General features: G+C 43.6%; 1 protein-coding gene across 2 annotated transcripts in view; it reads left to right on the top strand.

Annotated features, from left to right (window-relative positions):
• RNF216 (ring finger protein 216) overlaps positions 1-19,753 on the top strand; it is a 126,022-nt gene that overhangs the window by 22,938 nt on the left and 83,331 nt on the right. For both annotated transcript variants that reach the window (XM_054041502.1, XM_054041503.1), the window contains exons 2-7: positions 560-685; positions 1,950-2,083; positions 5,652-6,521; positions 9,994-10,070; positions 15,095-15,197; positions 16,006-16,170. In XM_054041502.1, the coding sequence (XP_053897477.1) occupies positions 619-685; positions 1,950-2,083; positions 5,652-6,521; positions 9,994-10,070; positions 15,095-15,197; positions 16,006-16,170 (1,416 nt within the window). In that variant the 5' untranslated portion in view covers positions 560-618. The remainder of the gene's footprint in view (positions 1-559; positions 686-1,949; positions 2,084-5,651; positions 6,522-9,993; positions 10,071-15,094; positions 15,198-16,005; positions 16,171-19,753) is intronic.

Here is a 19,753-nt window from a genome sequence, read left to right as displayed (position 1 = left end):
CAGTGAATTAAGGACTGTAGATGAGGCTGTATCAAAATCAGGTGAGGGGTAATGGTGAGGTCTGCCTTTAAAATGGGCCGAGATACTACCTGTCTTAGTTCTGACTAGTACACTAACTATCCAAACACTCTTCAGAGTAACAGCCGTGTTAGTCTGTATCCGCAAAAAGAACAACAGGAGTACTTGTGGCACCTTAGAGACTTAGTTTGCTCTATCCAAACACTGATTCTCTCTAGTGAAGGGCCACCTTTACCTTTTGCTTGACTCCAATAGCTTCCCAAAAAAATCACCTGTGCATCTCAAGTGGCTTGTTTTCGCTTTGCTTAATACGATCACCATGTCACAGGCTTAGCTCCCTTAAAATGTGTGTGCTTTTCCTGAAGTAATTCTGCATTTCTAGAACCTGCAATTGAAAAAATTCAACTGAGCATAGTTGCAGTAGGGTTTTGGAACACAATCCTTCCTGAACTGAAATTGTCCATGTGTGGTGTGGGCTCTGAAGAGAGAACAAGATGGGACCATCTGTGTGTTCACTCCCCATTTCGGTCTTGTTTTCCAGGTCCTGAAGTTGTGATTGCCATGCTCAGGTATTGATGCTCATATGCACAGCTGTTTAAAATGGCAGAGGGAGGTGGCAACGAAGAGGTAATTCACTTGAACAGTTTCCGTAGCCACAGTGGGAAAGGTAAGTAATGTCACATGCACTTGCAAAGTTCCTAGATCGAACACTAGTGCTTGCAAGCAGTAAATCTCTGAAAGCTGTGTGAGTAATACGTAAGGTGTTCGCCTGCTCTGCTGCACCAAATCGCACACTCATTTGGTTGCCAGGAAATGTCTGAATTTCTCCTTCTCCCATTCCACTTTCTTCAAGCTGTTTGTTAAGCTCCTGGAAATAGCCACTCAGAATAGAGCTACTTTTGCAAATCTTTGAGGGGCTGGTAATGCAGCCCACCTTTTAAGGGTCTCCTGGCATGGAGGCTGGCTTTGCGTTCATGTCCTGATAGGACTATGTAAGTTGGCATTTGTTCCTTCACAAGTGGAGTTTAAAATACCAGTGTCTTTGTGTATTTGGAGATAAAGGGATAAATCTGTTCTCTGTAGGCAAGTGATGGGCTGTCATGGCAGTTTTTTGTTGTATCGGATTACTGAAGGTTGAACCAAAATCTTGAGTATCAAATCCATGCTTTGCCTCTGGGATAAGTGCTATCTGTCATGTAGAGAAACCATAAATCTCTGGATGAAAAGTGTGTTCAAGGTTCCAGTAACTATGCTTATTTCTGTGTTCTTATCCCATTCTTGCAAAGAGCCTTGTAAGATAAGGACACCACTTCCTGGCAGAATACACTTTTGGCTGGAGTAGTAGATTTCCTAAAGCCAGTGATCCTACCTCATTCACTCAGATTCCTGCTAGATCATTCTTTGCTTTCATAAGAGAATGAACGGCACTTGGATCCTCTCCCTCCCCCAGCACCTGCTCAAATGATCAGCCTTTAAGACGTTGACCGTGCTGGAGCCTCGTGTATGCAGTGCCTCCTATCCCATTCCTTGTGGAAATGAATTTGAAGAAGCTGAGCACTGAGACTAGAGTATCTATTAGCACTTTCAGCAGCCTGTGCTGCGATGCCATTCCCTAAACCGGCTCCTGCTGGAATCTGAGATGAGGATTTGCACAGCACTAAAGAGTAAATGTATTTTTTACATATGCTTCTGCTTGAGGTGTCTTCTGCTGTTGTCTGCATTTGTACAGATTTCCTTACGTTAGTATGCTGACTGGTAAGGAGATGGCCGTACCAATGAAGTGCACTGGCACTAGTGCCTTTGAGATCCTTTCCCCATTATTGCAATGCAAACTCTAGAACTTTTTTTAAGATTGAAATTGTAGGATCTAAATATTTTATGAGCTGCTGCAAACCTTTAGCCAATAGATCATGTTCTCTGCCTTACTGCAGACTGGATAAACAGGAGAGATGAAGGACTTATCACCATATCGGACTCCTCAGATGAAGAATTGCCTTTGTTGCTAGACACGCCAGGTCAGCAGCGGCAGGAGGAAGATGACGACGATGTAGTCATCCTGGTGGAGGTGATTTTCATACGTTGTACAAGTTACCGCATTACCCTTTGCCTCTCTAAATAATCTATTGTGCAGGTGAATAACATGCTTCTTCAGAGCTCACAGTGACCATTGTGGTAGCTTATTCAGCAGGAGCACCTGAGCTTAGTGTTAGCTGATGGCTGCCTTGGCAACTCTTCGGGATCACAACTCCTCCATCTTATTTGGGTAAAGTGAGGTTAACAAAGCCATGCGGCTTAAGACAGTGGTGTCGCCAACAAAGATTACAGTTCCCAACATATAGGTATTTTCTCTTAATCCAAGAAGATGGAGCACTGTATACTGGGATGTGTAGTCTCCTAGGGCTGCTTCATATTTAAAATGAGAGTGGTCATGAACTTTGCTTGACTTATGGGCATGTGTCGGCCATTTCTGCAATCAAGGGCACAAAATTCTTGTCCACTGCTTCCAGTAAACTTCTGGACTTGCATTTAGGGAAGTGGGGATATATTTGAGTATTTAACTATCCAATTCCTTAGGCATATGTCATGTCTCAGTGATCAAATCTGAGCATTAATAGCCAGAATGTGCTGACCACTGACACATAAGGGAACCTGTGGTAAACTGACTCTGTGTTTCCAGCCTTCTTAGGAGCAAAGCAGTGTAGGGTAAGTGTGCAATGACTGTTTGGCTTTAATCTTCAACATGAAAAGGATCAAGCAATGCCATACGGTCTTAAATGTAACCATTTCCATGTAGTATACCAGTTCCCTGGTTTGATGCCTACATATTCTACTTCGGGTGCATATGTTCCTGGCACAATGTTGAATGCATTGCATTCTTGACTTCAGTTTTGTATGCAGTAAGCTTTTGCCAAGGTATGCAATTGTGGGGCTGTTGACTGCTGCTTTCCTCTAACACCTTTCCTCTCCACATACACTGCTCAAGGTCTTGGGCCGGCACCTCTTTCTTGGGGTGGAAAGGAGCATTTTTCTCACTCTGACTGGCTTTAGGATGCAGTCCCCAGTTTGTTAACCATGATCGCGTTAGCAGGTCTGATCTAGACTCAGACTCTGCAATTCTAGTTCCTCTGGGGCAACGGCAGTGGTAATTAGTGATCAAGGTATATTATTTATTTAGAACAAAAACATTTCGGAGAAACATCTTAAAAACAGTAAATTAGCCTAAATATAATGCTTGCTTACCACTTCCTGGATCTGGGAAGGCCCAATTCCATAGATTCCTCCATGGAGCCTGTCTCTTTCACCAGCCAGTCTCCCTAGACAGCTCCTGACAAGTGCCCTTACCTTCTCAGAAATCCACTTTTAAACTGTTTGAATCACTTTGAGCTGGTAGGTCCCAGCACTACGAAACAAGGTTTACAGTTGGAGACAAGATACAATATCTCTGAAGTTAACAGTTGGGCCCCATTGTCTTTCTAGTATGTGCCTAGGTGTTCTGATTGGGGAAGGCATTGTTTTGCTTTCCTCCTTTGTTCTTCCCCACAGCTCCAATATAAGTTAGAGGAGCGCATTCACATGGGAAAGCCTTAAAACCCAGAACACACAATCTCCCTTTGCTGACCTGGTCTCTCACAGTGTTAATACAATGATTATAGTTTATTGCTTACCAGGTCCACTTCTGCCACACCACCTTCCCAACATTTTCTCTCTAGTTTCTTGTAGGTGGGTATCTTTTCCTGGGTGCGGGGGATCAATACAGAAATATCTCTGAGGTTGCTCTCAGTACTGTTGCTGGGGAAAGGTGAAGTCCAAGAGCATTGTCACCCTGAATTCTCCTGACTAAGCAATCTAAGGGTTTAGTACAGTTTAAGAACACAGGGTGCCAGGTGTACTACAAAAAAGATCTATGCTTTCTCCATGTCAGAGGGGACAACTGAGTTGTAAGTGGATCTCTTGAGATGGTTGGATATTTAGTAGGTTATGGTATGTTCATTGTTTTTCTCTAAATAAAACAGAAGTATAATACTTGAAGAAAATGTAAACATTAGTGTTTTACAGTTAACCAAAGAAGCTTTGTGGCTAAACTTTTAACCTTGTTGTACTCTTAACTTGGATCCTGAAATCTGGATTTTAAGTGAACGCTAAAATGACTTAAATAACTTAACCTCAAATCCTTAACAGAATATGTATAGCTCTCTCTCCGTATCAGTCCTCCTACTCTTCTGTTTCTCTTTCCTCCGATTCTTGTCAATTTACTCTGCCCAGGGTGCAAAATTAACCACTTCCTATCTCCTCCCACTTGCATCTGAATATATTCCTCCACATGGCCCCTAACACATACATCCGTCTCCCTGGCTCTCGGTGCCACACAAACCCTGTTCTTCAAATTTCTTAAGCCCTTCACAGAAGAGACTTTTATGAACTATACTTTTCCACTGAATGTAATGTTAGTGTAGGAGAGAGTGTAACCATTGAGTGGGCATTACCACCACCACAACATTACCCTGTTGCTGTAACTCTTATCTGCCCATCACCTTTCCTCGTAATGTCTTGTATCCTAAATATGCACAAGTTCCCTGGGATATGAAGCTTGTCTCATACCTCTAAAATGCAAGATACAATTATGGCACATAGTGCCATTACCTGATTTTTTTAGAGTTCTATCCCTGCAAGATTTAATGAGTCCTCAGAGGCAGACATCCGCTCCCTCACTGTTTTTGACAATTAATGTTGCAAGAAAACACACGACTTGAACCAGACTGCTAGAGCCTGGGTTCTAATGGGTTACAAAACCTTTTGCTTTATCTAAAACTACTGGTCTTCTAAATATGCGTTTTGATGATCTGGTGCATAATACATTCTCAGATTTTAGTTACGTTTTTCTAAAGCTGCAGAAATACAAACACACGATATTCAGGCAAAGCATATTCTACCTTATAACATTATTTCTCACCTGCACATGTTGGCATACAGAACAAGTTCAAAAGCTGCAACTTACTTAGATTGTTCTTACAGAGCATATTTCACCTTCAAGCTATTTAAAAAAAATCCTCTAAGTTGTCCAATTTTTTTCCCCATTAAAGCAACTACAGGTGTTTTGCTAAACAGATTTCTTAACAGAGTGACCATTCCATTCAAGTGTTTGAAAAAAGTAGAAATGGCTCTTCAACCTCGATTCGTGGGTTGCAAACCTCAGTCTGCTCAAAGCAGAAACAATGGCTGGGACTAGCACATGACGTTCTGGTTCCTGCTGCCTGTTAAGTGAATTGGTGAACTGAGGGGTGGTTATCAAACTGGTCAGAGTTCCCACTTTTTATTTGAAAGGGTGAGCAGTGCAGTGTGATAGGAGTCCATTCAAATCATGTGTACTTAATTTGCCCGGACATCTTTTACTACTAGTTTTGGTCAGAGTTAAAGTACAGTTGAACTGTGTTGCGAGAAGACCGTGAAATATAAGGTAGGGCAAGTTGCCTGTAATGAGTATTAGAGCCCTTATCATACTGCTTGCTAAACATCTTACTTCCCCGGCCTCCGGCCAGAATTTTAGTTGGATGCACAGGTCATCTAGACAGACCACTCCATGGTGTGTGCAAAAAATGGAGAGCTCCCACTATTCAGTTTTCTTTTCTTTTTAGACCCCAAAACAGCAGATTCCGCGTCCCAATGTCATCAGATCTGCTGCTCAGTGGCAAGGTGTGAACCAGCTGGGAGAAGGATCTAAGGGTGACATGGCATTGAAGAGCTTACATCTGCAAGAGGGGATTCGGCCTTTTGTGGTGTGCCAGAGAGCCCATTGTAACCACATGGGGGAGAACGGTGCAGGGCCAAGCAGAGACAAGAATGGAAACCATGCCTCACAGCTGCCCGGACCCTCTGAACACTGTAGGCACAGGGTTGAAAGAGGGGGTGATTCAGAGCCTGGGCCAAGTGTGGTTCAAGTAATAAAGACAAGTCCAGGACCCACTGGTGAAAGGGAAATAATCAACCTGGAGGAAGCTGGCTTCCTACCTATCTGGGAGGAAAATCTGGAAGTACAGGACCAGGAGGATGAAGACTTGAATCAAGAGCTCTTACAAAACCTCAGAGGAGCAATTGCTGCTGCTGCTGCAGCAAGCAGACAGGCCACCAGAGACAACAGTCGGTTGGATCATCCTTATTTCCAGCCTGTAGACAATGAGCCACATACTGTAGCAAGCTGTTGTGCTCCGCAGCAAGGGCAGCCTGAAGCAGAACTGGGATCCTTGCTAAGGGCATACCGGGAGGAGAACCCTGGGCCAGCCTTTCCCAGACCTGAACCACAACAGGATGGGATTCCAGGCCCTGCTTCTCCTCAACCAGCTCATCCACCAGAGGAAATGAGAGGCCAGTGGGCAGCAATAGACAATGAACAGCCAGGCCCAGCTTTCCCTGCACAGGGGTCACATGATCCTGGCTCTGGTAACGTTCCAGAGCAAGGAGCCGCTGGGCAGGACGAAGACCTCACGGCCCTGCTCATCAAAGAAACAGTAAGTAATCTGTGTGTTGTGTTAGCTGAGGAAGTCACCTCATTCACTTGCCCACACTGTGCATTTATAGCCTTTAAAAATTGTGGGTTGTTTTTTTTTTGGACAGAATATGTCCTGATACAGCCCTTCACGAGTTCAAAGCACAGCTCTCATTAATTTCAATTGCAACTGTGAGTGCCTGTTACCTTGTCAAATCAGACCCCAGGGTCTCAAGTTGGACACCCAGCAAATGAAGAACACACAATTGGTGACCACTTATGAAAAGTTAGGCAAAAGTCATCTTAAACTGAGTATATCTCACAGGAACTCTGTGGCAGAGGCAGGGATCGAATTCAGTTCTCCAGGGTAGCATTCAGCTGTCCTTACCACAAGACCCTCCTGCAATCTCCTGCCTTGTTCACTACACTTTCTGACTTCAGCAACAAATGAATCGGGGGTCCTATAGACATGTCTCCTTTACTACACAGCCCTGATTCATCTCCAGAGCCGTTTCATTCTGTGCACTGAATGACGCAACGGTCCTGTGGAAATAATAGTATGTGATCCTATAATTATAGACTGCATTATAATGCATAAAAACAAAAGGGCTGAATTAAGGTTGCCCGGGCAACCTTAATTCTAGCATTTCCTAACCTCTGAGTGCTTGAGTTTGCATCCTTAATACTGTTCTTTTTAAAATAGATTTGTTGAGTGTAACTTCCTAAATTTTTAAAAAAGCCATCTGAAAAACAAATTCCATCATGTGGCATCATATTGACATTCACATGGGTCATCAGCAGGATTGGCACCTTTAGATCCATATTACTTGAGCCAACAGAATAAATGATAGCAGTAGAAAGTTGTCATCCTCTATGTGGACTAGCTCTAGAGGTGGATGAGACTCTTTGCCAGTAGCTTTCACAGATGTCTGAGCGTAGAGGAATGGTGGGACTTGGGAATCTTTGGTTCTGTTCCCAGCTCTGAAGGAGAGTGTTCTCTAGTGGGCACAGATTCTCCTACCCATTTTCTCCGCCCCCCCCCCCCCCCCCAAGTTTGACTCCCTTCCTTCTGCCCCGTCCCAGTCCTGCCTTCTTGTCCCAATCTCCTTGCCCAGCCAATCCTAGTCTCACCTCTCCAGACTTCCCATCCCACAGCTGTTTCCAGATTTCCCTCCCCATTCCCTGCCACATCCAGCTCCTGTCTCCTTTGCATTCAAATTAAGTAACTTTCTCCTTCATCCTGCCTAGGCTAAGCTGGAGGGGTGAGGGTGTCATTCAGAACACAGGAGATGCAGGCTCCCTGTCCTCATTTCTGGTGTCTCACCCTGGCACAGCCTGCAGCCCCCCAGATCTGCAGTTGTAGGGAAAGTCCTGCCCACATGCAAACTGGAACATGCCCAGTGCAGACAGACTCTTTGGCAACTTTACCTGTGAAGCTCTAGCAAGTCCCTAATGAGCATGTGCAAACTGATGACTCCTCCTAATTCTCCCAACCCCCCAAAAAACTTACAATTTGGACAAATTTGGATGGATTTTCATGGGGGTTGAAAAAGGCACAAAGGTCACCCTCTGCCAGATTTCAGGTTCCTGCTCTAAAGCATGGAGGCTCTAGGGCAGTGGTTCTCAAAGCCGGTCTGCCGCTTGTTCAGGGAAAGCCTCTAGCGGGCTGGGCCGGTTTGTTTACCTGCCGCATCTGCAGGTTCGGCAGATCACGGCTCCCACTGGCCGTGGTTCGCTGCTCCAGGCCAATGGGGGCTGCGGGAAGCAGCGCAGGTCGAGGGATGTGCTGGCCGACCTTCCTGCAAACAAAATGTCTCCAGAAATCTTTTAACATGGGCGAAACTTATTTTTCCCTAGCCTCGTTCTTGGAGACATTGAACCTTCTGGCTGAAATTTTCCAAAACAGTCAGCCAGAGGCAGATGCCTGGCATGTAGATTTCATCTCAAACAGTTTTACAAAGTTTCATAAGCAACTGAAAACAGAGTCATACAATGGGAAGTGTCAGGTAACTTTAGGAAAAGGTGGGGCTGGTAGGACTGCCTATAATAACATAAAGTCATGACACTGACTTGATACTGGAAAACCATCCTTTGCTTGTAGCTTTATATTCCTTCCCCCACCCTTTTTCTGTGTTGTCTTCTACAATTGTAAGCCCTTCAGGGCAGTTATGGTCTTCTACTCCATGTGTGCAATGCCTAGTGGAATGGAGCGGTCATCTAAGCTCTGCAACAATAACAGATTGTGCTACAATCTGGAGTTAGAAATACTCCTTATCCCCTGGCATATTTTAATCTCTCCTCGTATGGAAGCTGTTCTGTAACCCTAATCGCTTTTGTTGCCCTTCTCTGTACCATTTCCAATTCTAATGTATCTGTTTTGACATGAGGTGAACATAAGAACAGCCATACTGGGTCGGACCGAAGGTCCATCTAGCCCAATATCCTGTCTTCCGACAGTGGCCAATGCCAGGTGCCCTAGAGGGAATGAACCGAACAGGTAATCATCAAGCAATCCATCCCCTGTCGCCCATTCCCAGCTTCCAGCAAACCAGAACTGCATGCAGTACTCAGGGTCTGAGTGTACCATGGATTTATATAGTGGCATTATGATAAGGCAGAAAATATCTATCCCTTTCCTAATAGTTTCTAAAATTCTGTTAGCTTTTTTTGACTGCTGCTTCACAAATGACTTCAAGATCTATCCTGAGTGGTAACAGCTAATTTAAACCCCATCATTTTGTATGTATAGTTGGGATTATGTTTTCCCACGTGCATTACTTTACATTTATCAACACTGAATTTCTTCTTCCATTTTGTTGCCCAGTCACACAGTTTTGTGAGATCCCTTTGTGCTTCTTCACAGTTCGCTTTGGACATAACAAAGTTGACTTTTGTTCTTGAACTACTACGTTTTTTGACAGTCTTGCAAGTCAAAATGCTGTACATGATCAGGTTTACACTCCCTGTCCCTCCAGGGATAAGGTGGTGCCTTTTGTAAGAAGAATGCTGGAAAAGCTTGTACAGAAACTATAAGAAAAGTTCAGTCTTCTCAGTTCTGGTTTATCTTATCACTGACAGACACCTGGGTGCTTGGAGTGGACTCCTTTTACTGATTGTGTTTGAGTGTTGTGAGTCTTGGCAGAAAAGATTAAACTACTTAGGACAGGAAACTATTGAACAATAGCTACACTTGCTTCATAGAGCCTTCCTTCATTACCACCACCCCCAGTGTGCCCAAGGGTAGCTGGCCTAACCTCTTGTGCAAAGGGGTGGGTGGGTGTGGTGAGTAGATACTGAATGGGGGAACCTGAATGCTATAGTTGCCACCCTCCAGGCTGGCTAAGCTTAAATTTCTCATAGACGATGCTCTGACACCTGAAGGAGGGGACATGCTAACTAAGCTATATATATTTTGTTCCTACTAATATTGGTGCTAGGTTTTTTCTATGACTTTAATTTCCAATATAACCAACCTTTTGCTTTTTCCACCATAGGAAGCAAGATTCCCAGATGTGAGGAAAGAGTATGTTGAGGAATTAATTCACATCAAGAACTGCTATGACCTAAATGTGTAAGTACAGAGCTGAGAGTCCGAGCTTCTCACATAGCATAAATTGGTTAATGGGACTATTTACTCATGAAATAACAAACCAAGTTGGCTACAGTCACAGATTCATAGTCCTAACCCTAATCGGATTGCTTCAAAATGTGCTGGGGAGGAAGTCTGCATTGACATGAATGCCTAGAAGCACAGATCCTTCTTGAAAACAAAGCCCCCCCCCCCCACCGGCATTGTCCCAGCTCAGCAAAACTGGCTGTCATTACGTTCTAGCTCCACCACCCTTATTCTTGGTAACATGAAAAATACTCTGCCTTCAGCTTTTCTATTCGTTCAAATCTTTGTGTCGCAACTTGAGTTGTTTCATTACTAACAAACTTCTAGAAAAATGCCAGTAGGTGTCTAGGCGGCAATAAAGCACAGAGATGACTTTTGTAAACCATTGCTCAAAGGAGACTGAATCATTCCAGAACGGCTAAAGCTCTCTTGCTACATTAGAGCTGGTACAAGTAGAGCTTAAAATAATACTTTTCTGGGTTCTTGGCAAAATTGAGAGGTATGTTGGTACCACATATCTTCTCACTTTTGGAATGTTCATAGTGTCACAAAGTTAAAAAGTCCTATTAGGTCATGCAGGATTGTGCTCTATTTTTCTAGTACGTTATTTAGCCTGCTTTTGAATGTCCAGGTACAGAGGTTTCCATTCCTTCCCTTGGGAGATACTCTATAGCCTACAAGATCTCGCGTTCAGGAGGATGTTTTCCTACATTCCCTCGAGCTGATTTTCCCTTAAATATATTCCATTGCTTCTAAATAAACATTTAGATAGTTTCTTTCCATCCTTCATGTTTATACCCTTAATATTTATAGACTGTCCTGTTGATGTTTTACTAGCTTTCATAGAATCATAGAATATCAGGGTTGGAAGGGACCTCAGGAGGTCATCTAGTTCAACCCCCTGCTCAAAGCAGGACCAATCCCCAGACAGATTTTTGCCCCAGATCCCTAAATGGCCCCCTCAAGGATTGAACTCACAACCCTGGGTTTAGTAGGCCAATGCTCAAACCACTGAGCTATTCCTCCCCCTGCTGCTTTAAAAAAGTCGGTGGATGGGCTTGACTTTCCTTTGCCTATCTGATTTGAAAAATTAGTTTCCTGCTTGTTCCTGCTCTCCAGCTTGTGACTGACTTGGCATGTACTCCTTATAAAGCTGATACGACGTCCTGGACTCGCCTCCTGATGCTTTGATGTGGTTTTCCGTAACACTGGAGTGGCCTGCCCTGTTAGCTTTATCATGTGTATAGAAAATATTCAGAGAAAAATCGAACACGTCGTGAGTTGATAGTGTTAACTTTATAAATATCAGCTGCTGGTAGCCTAGAACTTGAGCGAAACTTTGACAAGTAAAACCAGTAGTAAACCAATCTGAGGATTGTTAAATTATTTCGCCAGTTGCGTTGGTGACTCCAGAAAAATTATTCTGTGTTTAACACTGTATTTGAGATCTCTCTTGATCACCCTAGAATCAAAATGCCACTGAACACTGAATAAAGACTAATGTACTTCATTAACGCAGCACCACCCTCTTCCTCATTTCCTTGCCGTAATCTGGACACTTAAGGCTGGTCTACACTGAGGGCGGGGAATCGATCCAAGATACGCAACTTCAGCTACGCGAATATCTTGGATCGAATTACCTGGGGTCCAGGCGACGCGGGATCGATGGCCGCGGCTCCCCCATCGACTGCGCTACTGGCGCTCGCTCTGGTGGAGTTCTGGAGTCGACAGTGAGCGCGTTCGGGGATCAATATATCGTGTCTTAATGAGACGCGATATATCGATCCCGGATAAATCGATTGCTACCCGCCGATACGGCGGGTAGTGAAGACATACCCTTTGGCAGTTGAGGAGTCTAATATCTTGGTATCAGCAGAACTGGGTAAGTTGCAGGATTTTGAAAGAAGAGGAAGTGGCTCCAAGTATTTTGCTTCATCAGCCTGGGTCTGTAGCGTAGAGCCTATCAGTATGGGCTGAAGATGCCATTTCACAGGCTAAACCATGTTAAAGCTGATTAGTAAGTGAAGCAAAAATTGAAAATAACGGTCAGTGGCTGGAGTGTTCACAACGTTTTATATGAAGGTAGCTCTTGTCTGGCTACACAGGGCAATTAATTGAACAAGATCAGGATGCATGAGTCTACAAGTTATGTGGAACCATAATTAGGACAGTCAGCAATGAACCTAGGATGTTCAATACCTAATGGTCATAGAATTCCTAGTCTCCCACATTAGCTGTTTGTGCTTTAAGATCTCTCCACCAGAGACAAGAGTTTGGGACTTTGGTTTCCCTAATAGAAGCCATTAATTTCTCACTTTCCCATTCATGCTTTGAAGCATCCTTTCTCCACCAGTCTCCTGTCAGATACCCATATTATTCTGCAAGGGTTCACTAGATTAAACTCCAATTTTAGCTTCTAGGACCCTGTTGATCTAGGACAAATGAGGTGGTGTTTATAGAGTATCCAGTAAGCACTCTAAAAGATCTGCTCTGTGGTGCATGGGTGACTGACGGGTCAACAAAGGCTTCTTGCCTGTATTTTTATTCCTTTTAATAAGCTGTCTTTTGGGTTATCATAACATCTTTTGTGTTGAAATAAGCAGGTCTGAGCACTGATCAACCTTACTTCCAAGAGCACTTTCATCTCGATGGCATGTCAAGCTGAAATGTAATAAATAGGAGGGGCCAGATTTGGGCTGTGACAAGACTCTTCACGGGCTTGATATCCTCTGGTGCAGGTGCACTGCAGCACGTTCACTGCATAGAGGGGCCCATTTAACTAATTGTCAGGCATATTAAAGGTTAACTTCCCTGAAAATTTTAGGCACCCAAGTGACCATACACAGTATAATTAAAATGCAAACTGATTGTCCCACAATTTAAACTGTTACATTTCAGCTGCTCTGGCTTGAACTCTGTGAAACTTCCATTTCACTGGACATCAGCAGTTTAAAAAAAAAAAAAAAATGCCCAGTGCTGTCAGACACATACAATGTCATGGCATGAGGCTGTTTTCCAAGATGGACATCTTAAACATTTTCCTCTGACATAGAAGATAAAATGTAAACATCCCACGTAGCAGGGTACCATAGACCTTAAATTTTCATTTGCGGACACTTTTGATTAAGCTTATTTTCTGGCTCAATATGTCAGTGCCTAATATAACGCTTTGCTTTGAGTGTGAGAGTTGGACTAAAATAATAGTGTTGGGTGGGTGGGAAAATGCTGCATTTGAACTGGCTTTTTTAAGAAAAAACCCCTCTTCTGATTGCAAAAATGAGTCGTTAGCATTGGCTGGAGCTAGGAAGAATGCTATGGCGGTTGTCTAGCACCTTTCATTGAAAGATTTCTGTGCTTTACAAACATTAACTGTTCCTCCTAGCACCTCTGAGCGAGTCTCTGCGTCCACACAACGGGATGAAACCTAAGGAACTGTTTGTGTGACCCTGACTGGCTATGCTAGTTTTGGCATGTATGTCCGCACTGCGATAAACTTGTGGCACCGAGTCACAGAGCCCAGGTCAGCTGGCTCTGGCTATAAAATTGCAGTGCAGATGATTGAGTTTGGCCTGGAGCCTGGGCTCTGAGATCCCATGAGGGGTGGGAGCATCTCAGATAGGGTGACTAGATGTCCTGATTTTATAGAGACAGTCCCGATATATGGGGCTTTGTCTTATATAGGCACCTATTACACCCCACCCCGTCCTGGTTTTTCACACTTGCTGTCTGGTCACCCTAATCTCAGGGGGCAGGCATCAGCCTGAGCCTGAACATCTACACAGCAGATTTATAGTCCTGCAAGCCCAAGTCAGCTGGCCTAGGCCGGCCACAGCCATGCCATGGGTCTTTTGCCACAGTGTAGTCATAACCTCAGTAACCGAGCTGGCAATATGTCGTTGAGTTCTGATTCACAGTCCCCTGCTCTGATCACTACAACCCATTTCCTCTGTAGAGCTAGATTCTGAAATCTTCTCCTCACGGCTCTGGCAACGTAGATGCCCTGATGAGCTGTTTGCCACGGCCTTTTCTGAGCAGAAGCTTTTAGTTACACTAAACTGAAACTTTTGCATCTGCCAAATTCGTGGTCACTAATAGTAGGACCTCTGCTCCATTGGGTTTGGAGTGAAGTATGTGGTTTATTTTTAAAACAAAAAATTTTAAATATGGCTTAAACAGTTGTAGCTAAACCAGTTCCTAATGTGGTCTAGACAGTGCCTGTGTGACTTAAACCTTATTGTAGTGAAACCCATAGTCAGAGCTCGTACCCTACGTTCAAACCAAGTTTAAACATGGTTTCTTCTCTGTTTCTGTGTGAGGCTAGATGGCGGGTGGAGGATTTAACTAAGATTTGAAACCGATCTCCCTCTTGGAAAGGCTGGTCCAGGGCCGGGGCAACACCTTGTGCTCTGGGATTTCTTTGTTCTTAAAATAAAACTTTCGAAAGGGGTTTTTGTTCTAGCTGAAACAGCAGCCACTAGTGCTGCATGCTGGCGCTTACCCTTTCCTAGTCAATCTCTGTGCTGTTAGTTCTACAGTGAAGCACAAGTTAAAAAGTAGTAAATGGTTTTTTTATCTGACGTCAACAATGATTTGAAATACACCCAAAGAAGATGCCTAATTGAACATGGCCACTTTTCTGACCATGGCTGCCTTTAAATGTAGTGAGGTAAGTCATATTTGCCATCTCCTTTCTGATATGGAAATAGCTGTGATGTTGCTAATTCATCTGTGTGAACTGAACTTCAGGGTCAAGTGAAAGAATGATCAAATGTTTGAACAATAAATAAAAACGAGTTGATTTGTCTTTCAAACCTTCCTGGCTGTAGTTTACTTTAACCTGAAATGCCGCCTTTTAGCCTGTGATGCCCAGCTGTAGCATATCCATAGGGCTTCTTTAATTTGAAGAAGCTAAAATTTAAAGGAATGTATGCAGGGATGTGGGCTCGCAAACCCACAAGTAACTACATTTATCTTTGCAGACTTTGTAATTTTCTTCTGGAAAATCCAGATTATCCAAAGAAGGAAGGCAGAGTGGTCTTAAATCCCAATAGCAGCCTGCTCGCCAGCCAAGATGAGACAAAGGCAAGTGAAAAGTGTCTTCATGTTTAATATGCATCCCAGCAAACGCATTCCATTTGGGCTGCTTTCAGTATAAGCTTTTCCTTTCCGTACATGTTTGTACACAATGCCTAGTGCAATGGGGCCCTGATTGGGGATCCTTTGGTATATTATAAATAATTCTATTAAAAGCATGCTTGTAAAATGACTTCCAAAGGGCTTTCTTCTACTGGGTCTTGTGCATCCCTAGTTCCTGCCAGTTTTTTCCTTCAAATGTACCGTACAAGACTGCATCACATGCAATCTCCTTCAATCAAGGAGAAATGGAAAGCACTCTGTCCTTTGTCGCTAGGTAATTGATATCAATATGGAGTGCTTCTGCACACCCAGTTCCTTGGAGTATGAAGTAGTCTGAAATTCTAATCCAATTCTCCGTGTGGCGTTGGAGCACTACCATTCAGTCACTAGACTGGCTGGCTGCTTCAGTGTATTTCCCCACTTTATTTCCATCAAAAGTAACTGGAAGGTTCCTTGTCTCCCCATTGGCTACTTTCCTTTTATTTAAGTAGATCTCAAATGGTTATACAGGGGCCAGACAGCATAGATATTAAGTCTCATCCTCTTGAGAACAGAGCAACTCTTAATCCTACTCAGATGAACCCACTCATCATTAGAATAACCTAATTCTACACACACTGTGCACACTCTCAGAACAGTCAATTTAGTTCTGGGTGGTCTTGCCAATGTTCGCTCATCACTGCTGAAAGAGGAAAGCCTTTTTATTTTTAAAAGGTCAGGCTTGCATTAACTCCTGTCTTAATTTTCTCTCCAGGTGCCTAAAGTGGACTACTTTGACTTTTCCAAACTCGCCCCGCTTGATCAACGGTGCTTTATCCAAGCAGCTGACCTCCTTATGGCCGACTTCAAAATGCTGAGCAGTCAGGACATCAAGTGGGCACTACATGAACTCAAGGGACACTATGCAATCACAAGAAAGGTTCTTCAGTCAGATTCTGTTTTTCTTTCCAAGACTGCCTCTCCCTGGTGCTGGGAAGGGGGCAGCCTGGTTCCTTTGTTTGTTTGCACCATCTGCTAGTATTAAAAACGCTCCTTTACTTGGAGTTTCAGAGTAACAGCCGTGTTAGTCTGTATCCGCAAAAAGAAGAACAGGAGTACTTGTGGCACCTTAGAGACTAACAAATTTATTAGAGCATAAGCTTTCGTGGACTACAGCCCACTTCTTCGGATGCATATAGAATGGAACATATAATGAGGAGATATATATACACACATACAGAGAGCATAAACAGGTGGGAGTTGTCTTACTAACTCTGAGAGGCCAATTAATTAAGAGAAAAAAAAAAAAAAAAAAAAAAAAAAAAAAAAACTTTTGAAGTGATAATCAAGCTAGCCGAGTACAGACAGTGTGATAAGAAGTGTGAAAGTACTTACAAGGGGAGATAGTCAACGTTTGTAATGGCTCAGCCATTCCCAGTCCTTATTCAAACCGGAGTTAATTGTGTCTAGTTTGCATATCAATTCTAGCTCTGCAGTCTCTCTTTGGAGTCTGTTTTTGAAGTTTTTCTGTTGTAATATAGCCACCCGCAGGTCTGTCACTGAATGACCAGACAGGTTAAAGTGTTCTCCCACTGGTTTTTGAGTATTTTGATTCCTGATGTCAGATTTGTGTCCATTAATTCTTTTGCGTAGAGACTGTCCGGTTTGGCCAATGTACATGGCAGAGGGGCATTGCTGGCACATGATGGCATAGATCACATTGGTAGATGTGCAGGTGAACGAGCCCCTGATGGTATGGCTGATGTGATTAGGTCCTATGATGATGTCACTTGAATAGATATGTGGACAGAGTTGGCATCGGGGTTTGTTACAAGGATAGGTTCCTGGGTTAGTGGTTTTGTTCAGTGATGTGTGGTTGCTGGTGAGTATTTGCTTTAGGTTGGGGGGTTGTCTGTAAGCGAGGACAGGTCTGTCTCCCAAGATCTGTGAGAGTAAAGGATCATCTTTCAGGATAGGTTGTAGATCTCTGATGATGCGCTGGAGAGGCTTTAGTTGGGGGCTGAAGGTGACAGCTAGTGGTGTTCTGTTATTTTCTTTGTTGGGCCTGTCTTGTAAGAGGTGACTTCTGGGTACTCGTCTGGCTCTGTCAATCTGTTTTTTCACTTCAGCAGGTGGGTATTGTAGTTTTAAGAATGCTTGATAGAGATCTTGTAGGTGCTTGTCTCTATCGGAGGGATTGGAGCAAATGCGGTTATATCTTAGAGCTTGGCTGTAGACAATGGATCGTGTGGTGTGTCCTGGATGGAAGCTGGAGGCATGTAGGTAAGTGTAGCGGTCAGTAGGTTTCCGGTATAGGGTGGTATTGATGTGACCATCGCTTATTAGCACAGTAGTGTCCAGGAAATGGACCGCTTGTGTGGATTGATCTAGGCTGAGGTTGATGGTGGGATGGAAATTATTGAAATCATGGTGAAATTCCTCAAGGGCTTCTTTTCCATGGGTCCAGATGATGAAGATGTCATCAATGTAGCGCAAGTAGAGTAGGGGCGTTAGGGGACGAGAGCTAAGGAAGCGTTGTTCTAAGTCAGCCATAAAAATGTTGGCATATTGTGGGGCCATGCGGGTACCCATAGCAGTGCCGCTGACTTGAAGGTATATATTGTCCCCAAATGTGAAATAGTTGTGGGTGAGGACAAAATCACAAAGTTCAGCCACCAGGTTAGCTGTGACATTATCAGGGATACTGTTCCTGATAGCTTGTAGTCCATCTTTGTGTGGAATATTGGTGTAGAGGGCTTCTACGTCCATAGTGGCCAGGATGGTGTTTTCTGGAAGATCACCGATGGATTGTAGTTTCCTCAGGAAGTCAGTGGTGTCTCGAAGATAGCTGGGAGTGCTGGTAGCGTAGGGTCTTAGGACAGAGTCTACATAACCAGACAAGCCTGATGTTAGGGTGCCAATGCCTGAGATGATGGGGCGTCCAGGATATCCAGGTTTATGGATCTTGGGTAGCAAATAGAATACCCCTGGTCGGGGTTCTAGGCATGTGTCTGTACGGATTTGTTCCTGTGCTTTGTCAGGGAGTTTTTTTAGCAGATGGTGTAGTTTCTTTAGGTAATCTTCAGTGGGATCAGAGGATAATGGCCTGTAGAATGTGGTGTTAGAGAGCTGTCTAGCAGCCTCCTGGTCATATTCCAATTTATTCATGATGACGACAGCACCTCCTTTGTCAGCCTTTTTGATTATGATGTCAGGGTTGTTTCTGAGGCTGTAGATGGCGTTGTGTTCAGCATGGCTGATTATCACTTCAAAAGTTTTTTTTTTTTTTTTTCTCTTAATTAATTGGCCTCTCAGAGTTAGTAAGACAACTCCCACCTGTTTATGCTCTCTGTATGTGTGTATATATATCTCCTCATTATATGTTCCATTCTATATGCATCCGAAGAAGTGGGCTGTAGTCCACGAAAGCTTATGCTCTAATAAATTTGTTAGTCTCTAAGGTGCCACAAGTACTCCTGTTCTTCTTTTTACTTGGAGTGCAACTGATCTTCAGATCACTGGCTGGTAGGAAATAGCTTATTTTGTGACCTTTCTGAAGCATCCCGTCTTGCTGCTGATGTTGTTATGCTTCTCCCAGAATACAGAGTTATGGGGCGTGCTGGCTAGTTAGTGGTGATTACAACATAGCCTATCCCAAGGAACATTCCAGGCCTCATGGCCAAAAGGAGGTGTAATTGCCAGCAACGCCTATTCTAGCCAAATCTTAAAACAAATATGTCAGTTTTATACGAACACAACTTAAACATAACGGAGTGTCACCTCCTAAATTAGATGAGTAAGAAGCAGATGTGATCAAACCCTTATGTAATTTACAGCTGATATGCGAGATCCCTCTCTCCTCACTCATTCTTTTTCTAATCACCTGAGTTACGAAGAATTGGTTGAGTCTACTGAGCCATTCTGGCCCCCTTAGATTTAGCTTGCACGGTAGTTTTCTTTTTAGAAGACTATCCGTGTAGCAGAACTGCAGAGCAGCTCAAAGAAAGTGAGTTCAAGGGGCGATATGTTTAGTTTAGTTTAGTCTGAGTTGTTGCTGGCTAGTGACCATTTTTTTTTTTTTCCCCCTGAAACTGTTAATCCTTTTCCCCCATCTAATACCACAACATTGAAATATGACTAAACACCTCAGTCTAGCTTAATGCTTAGTAGAAAAGTTTTGCATGATCTGGCCCTAAACCTTCACAGATTACCTGCAAAAACATCCTTCAGAATGTATTAGACTGTACCCACTGCTTTCTGGGTACTGGCATTGCAGCATTATAGATAGCACTTTAGGGGTTGTTGTATATTATTCCACTGTGCGAACAATAAAGCACTCGGTTTCCAACTTGATGTGATCTCCCCACATCTCTAAGGTGGTAGGATGAGTGAAGGATAGAGAAGCAGACTTATTTCTGAGGCTTTTGCTTCCCTGTCTTCAAGTCAGGCTTGAAGGCCCTGTGAATTTGTAGTGCTTTCATGGACACACACACAGTTCTTGTTTTCTTGCAAAGAGTAGTGCA

Source organism: Malaclemys terrapin, chromosome 10, assembly GCF_027887155.1.
Source record: "Malaclemys terrapin pileata isolate rMalTer1 chromosome 10, rMalTer1.hap1, whole genome shotgun sequence".
NCBI classification, from domain to species: Eukaryota; Metazoa; Chordata; order Testudines; family Emydidae; genus Malaclemys; species Malaclemys terrapin.
Note: the sequence above shows the minus strand (reverse complement) of the source record. Positions and strands in the feature narration are given on the sequence as shown.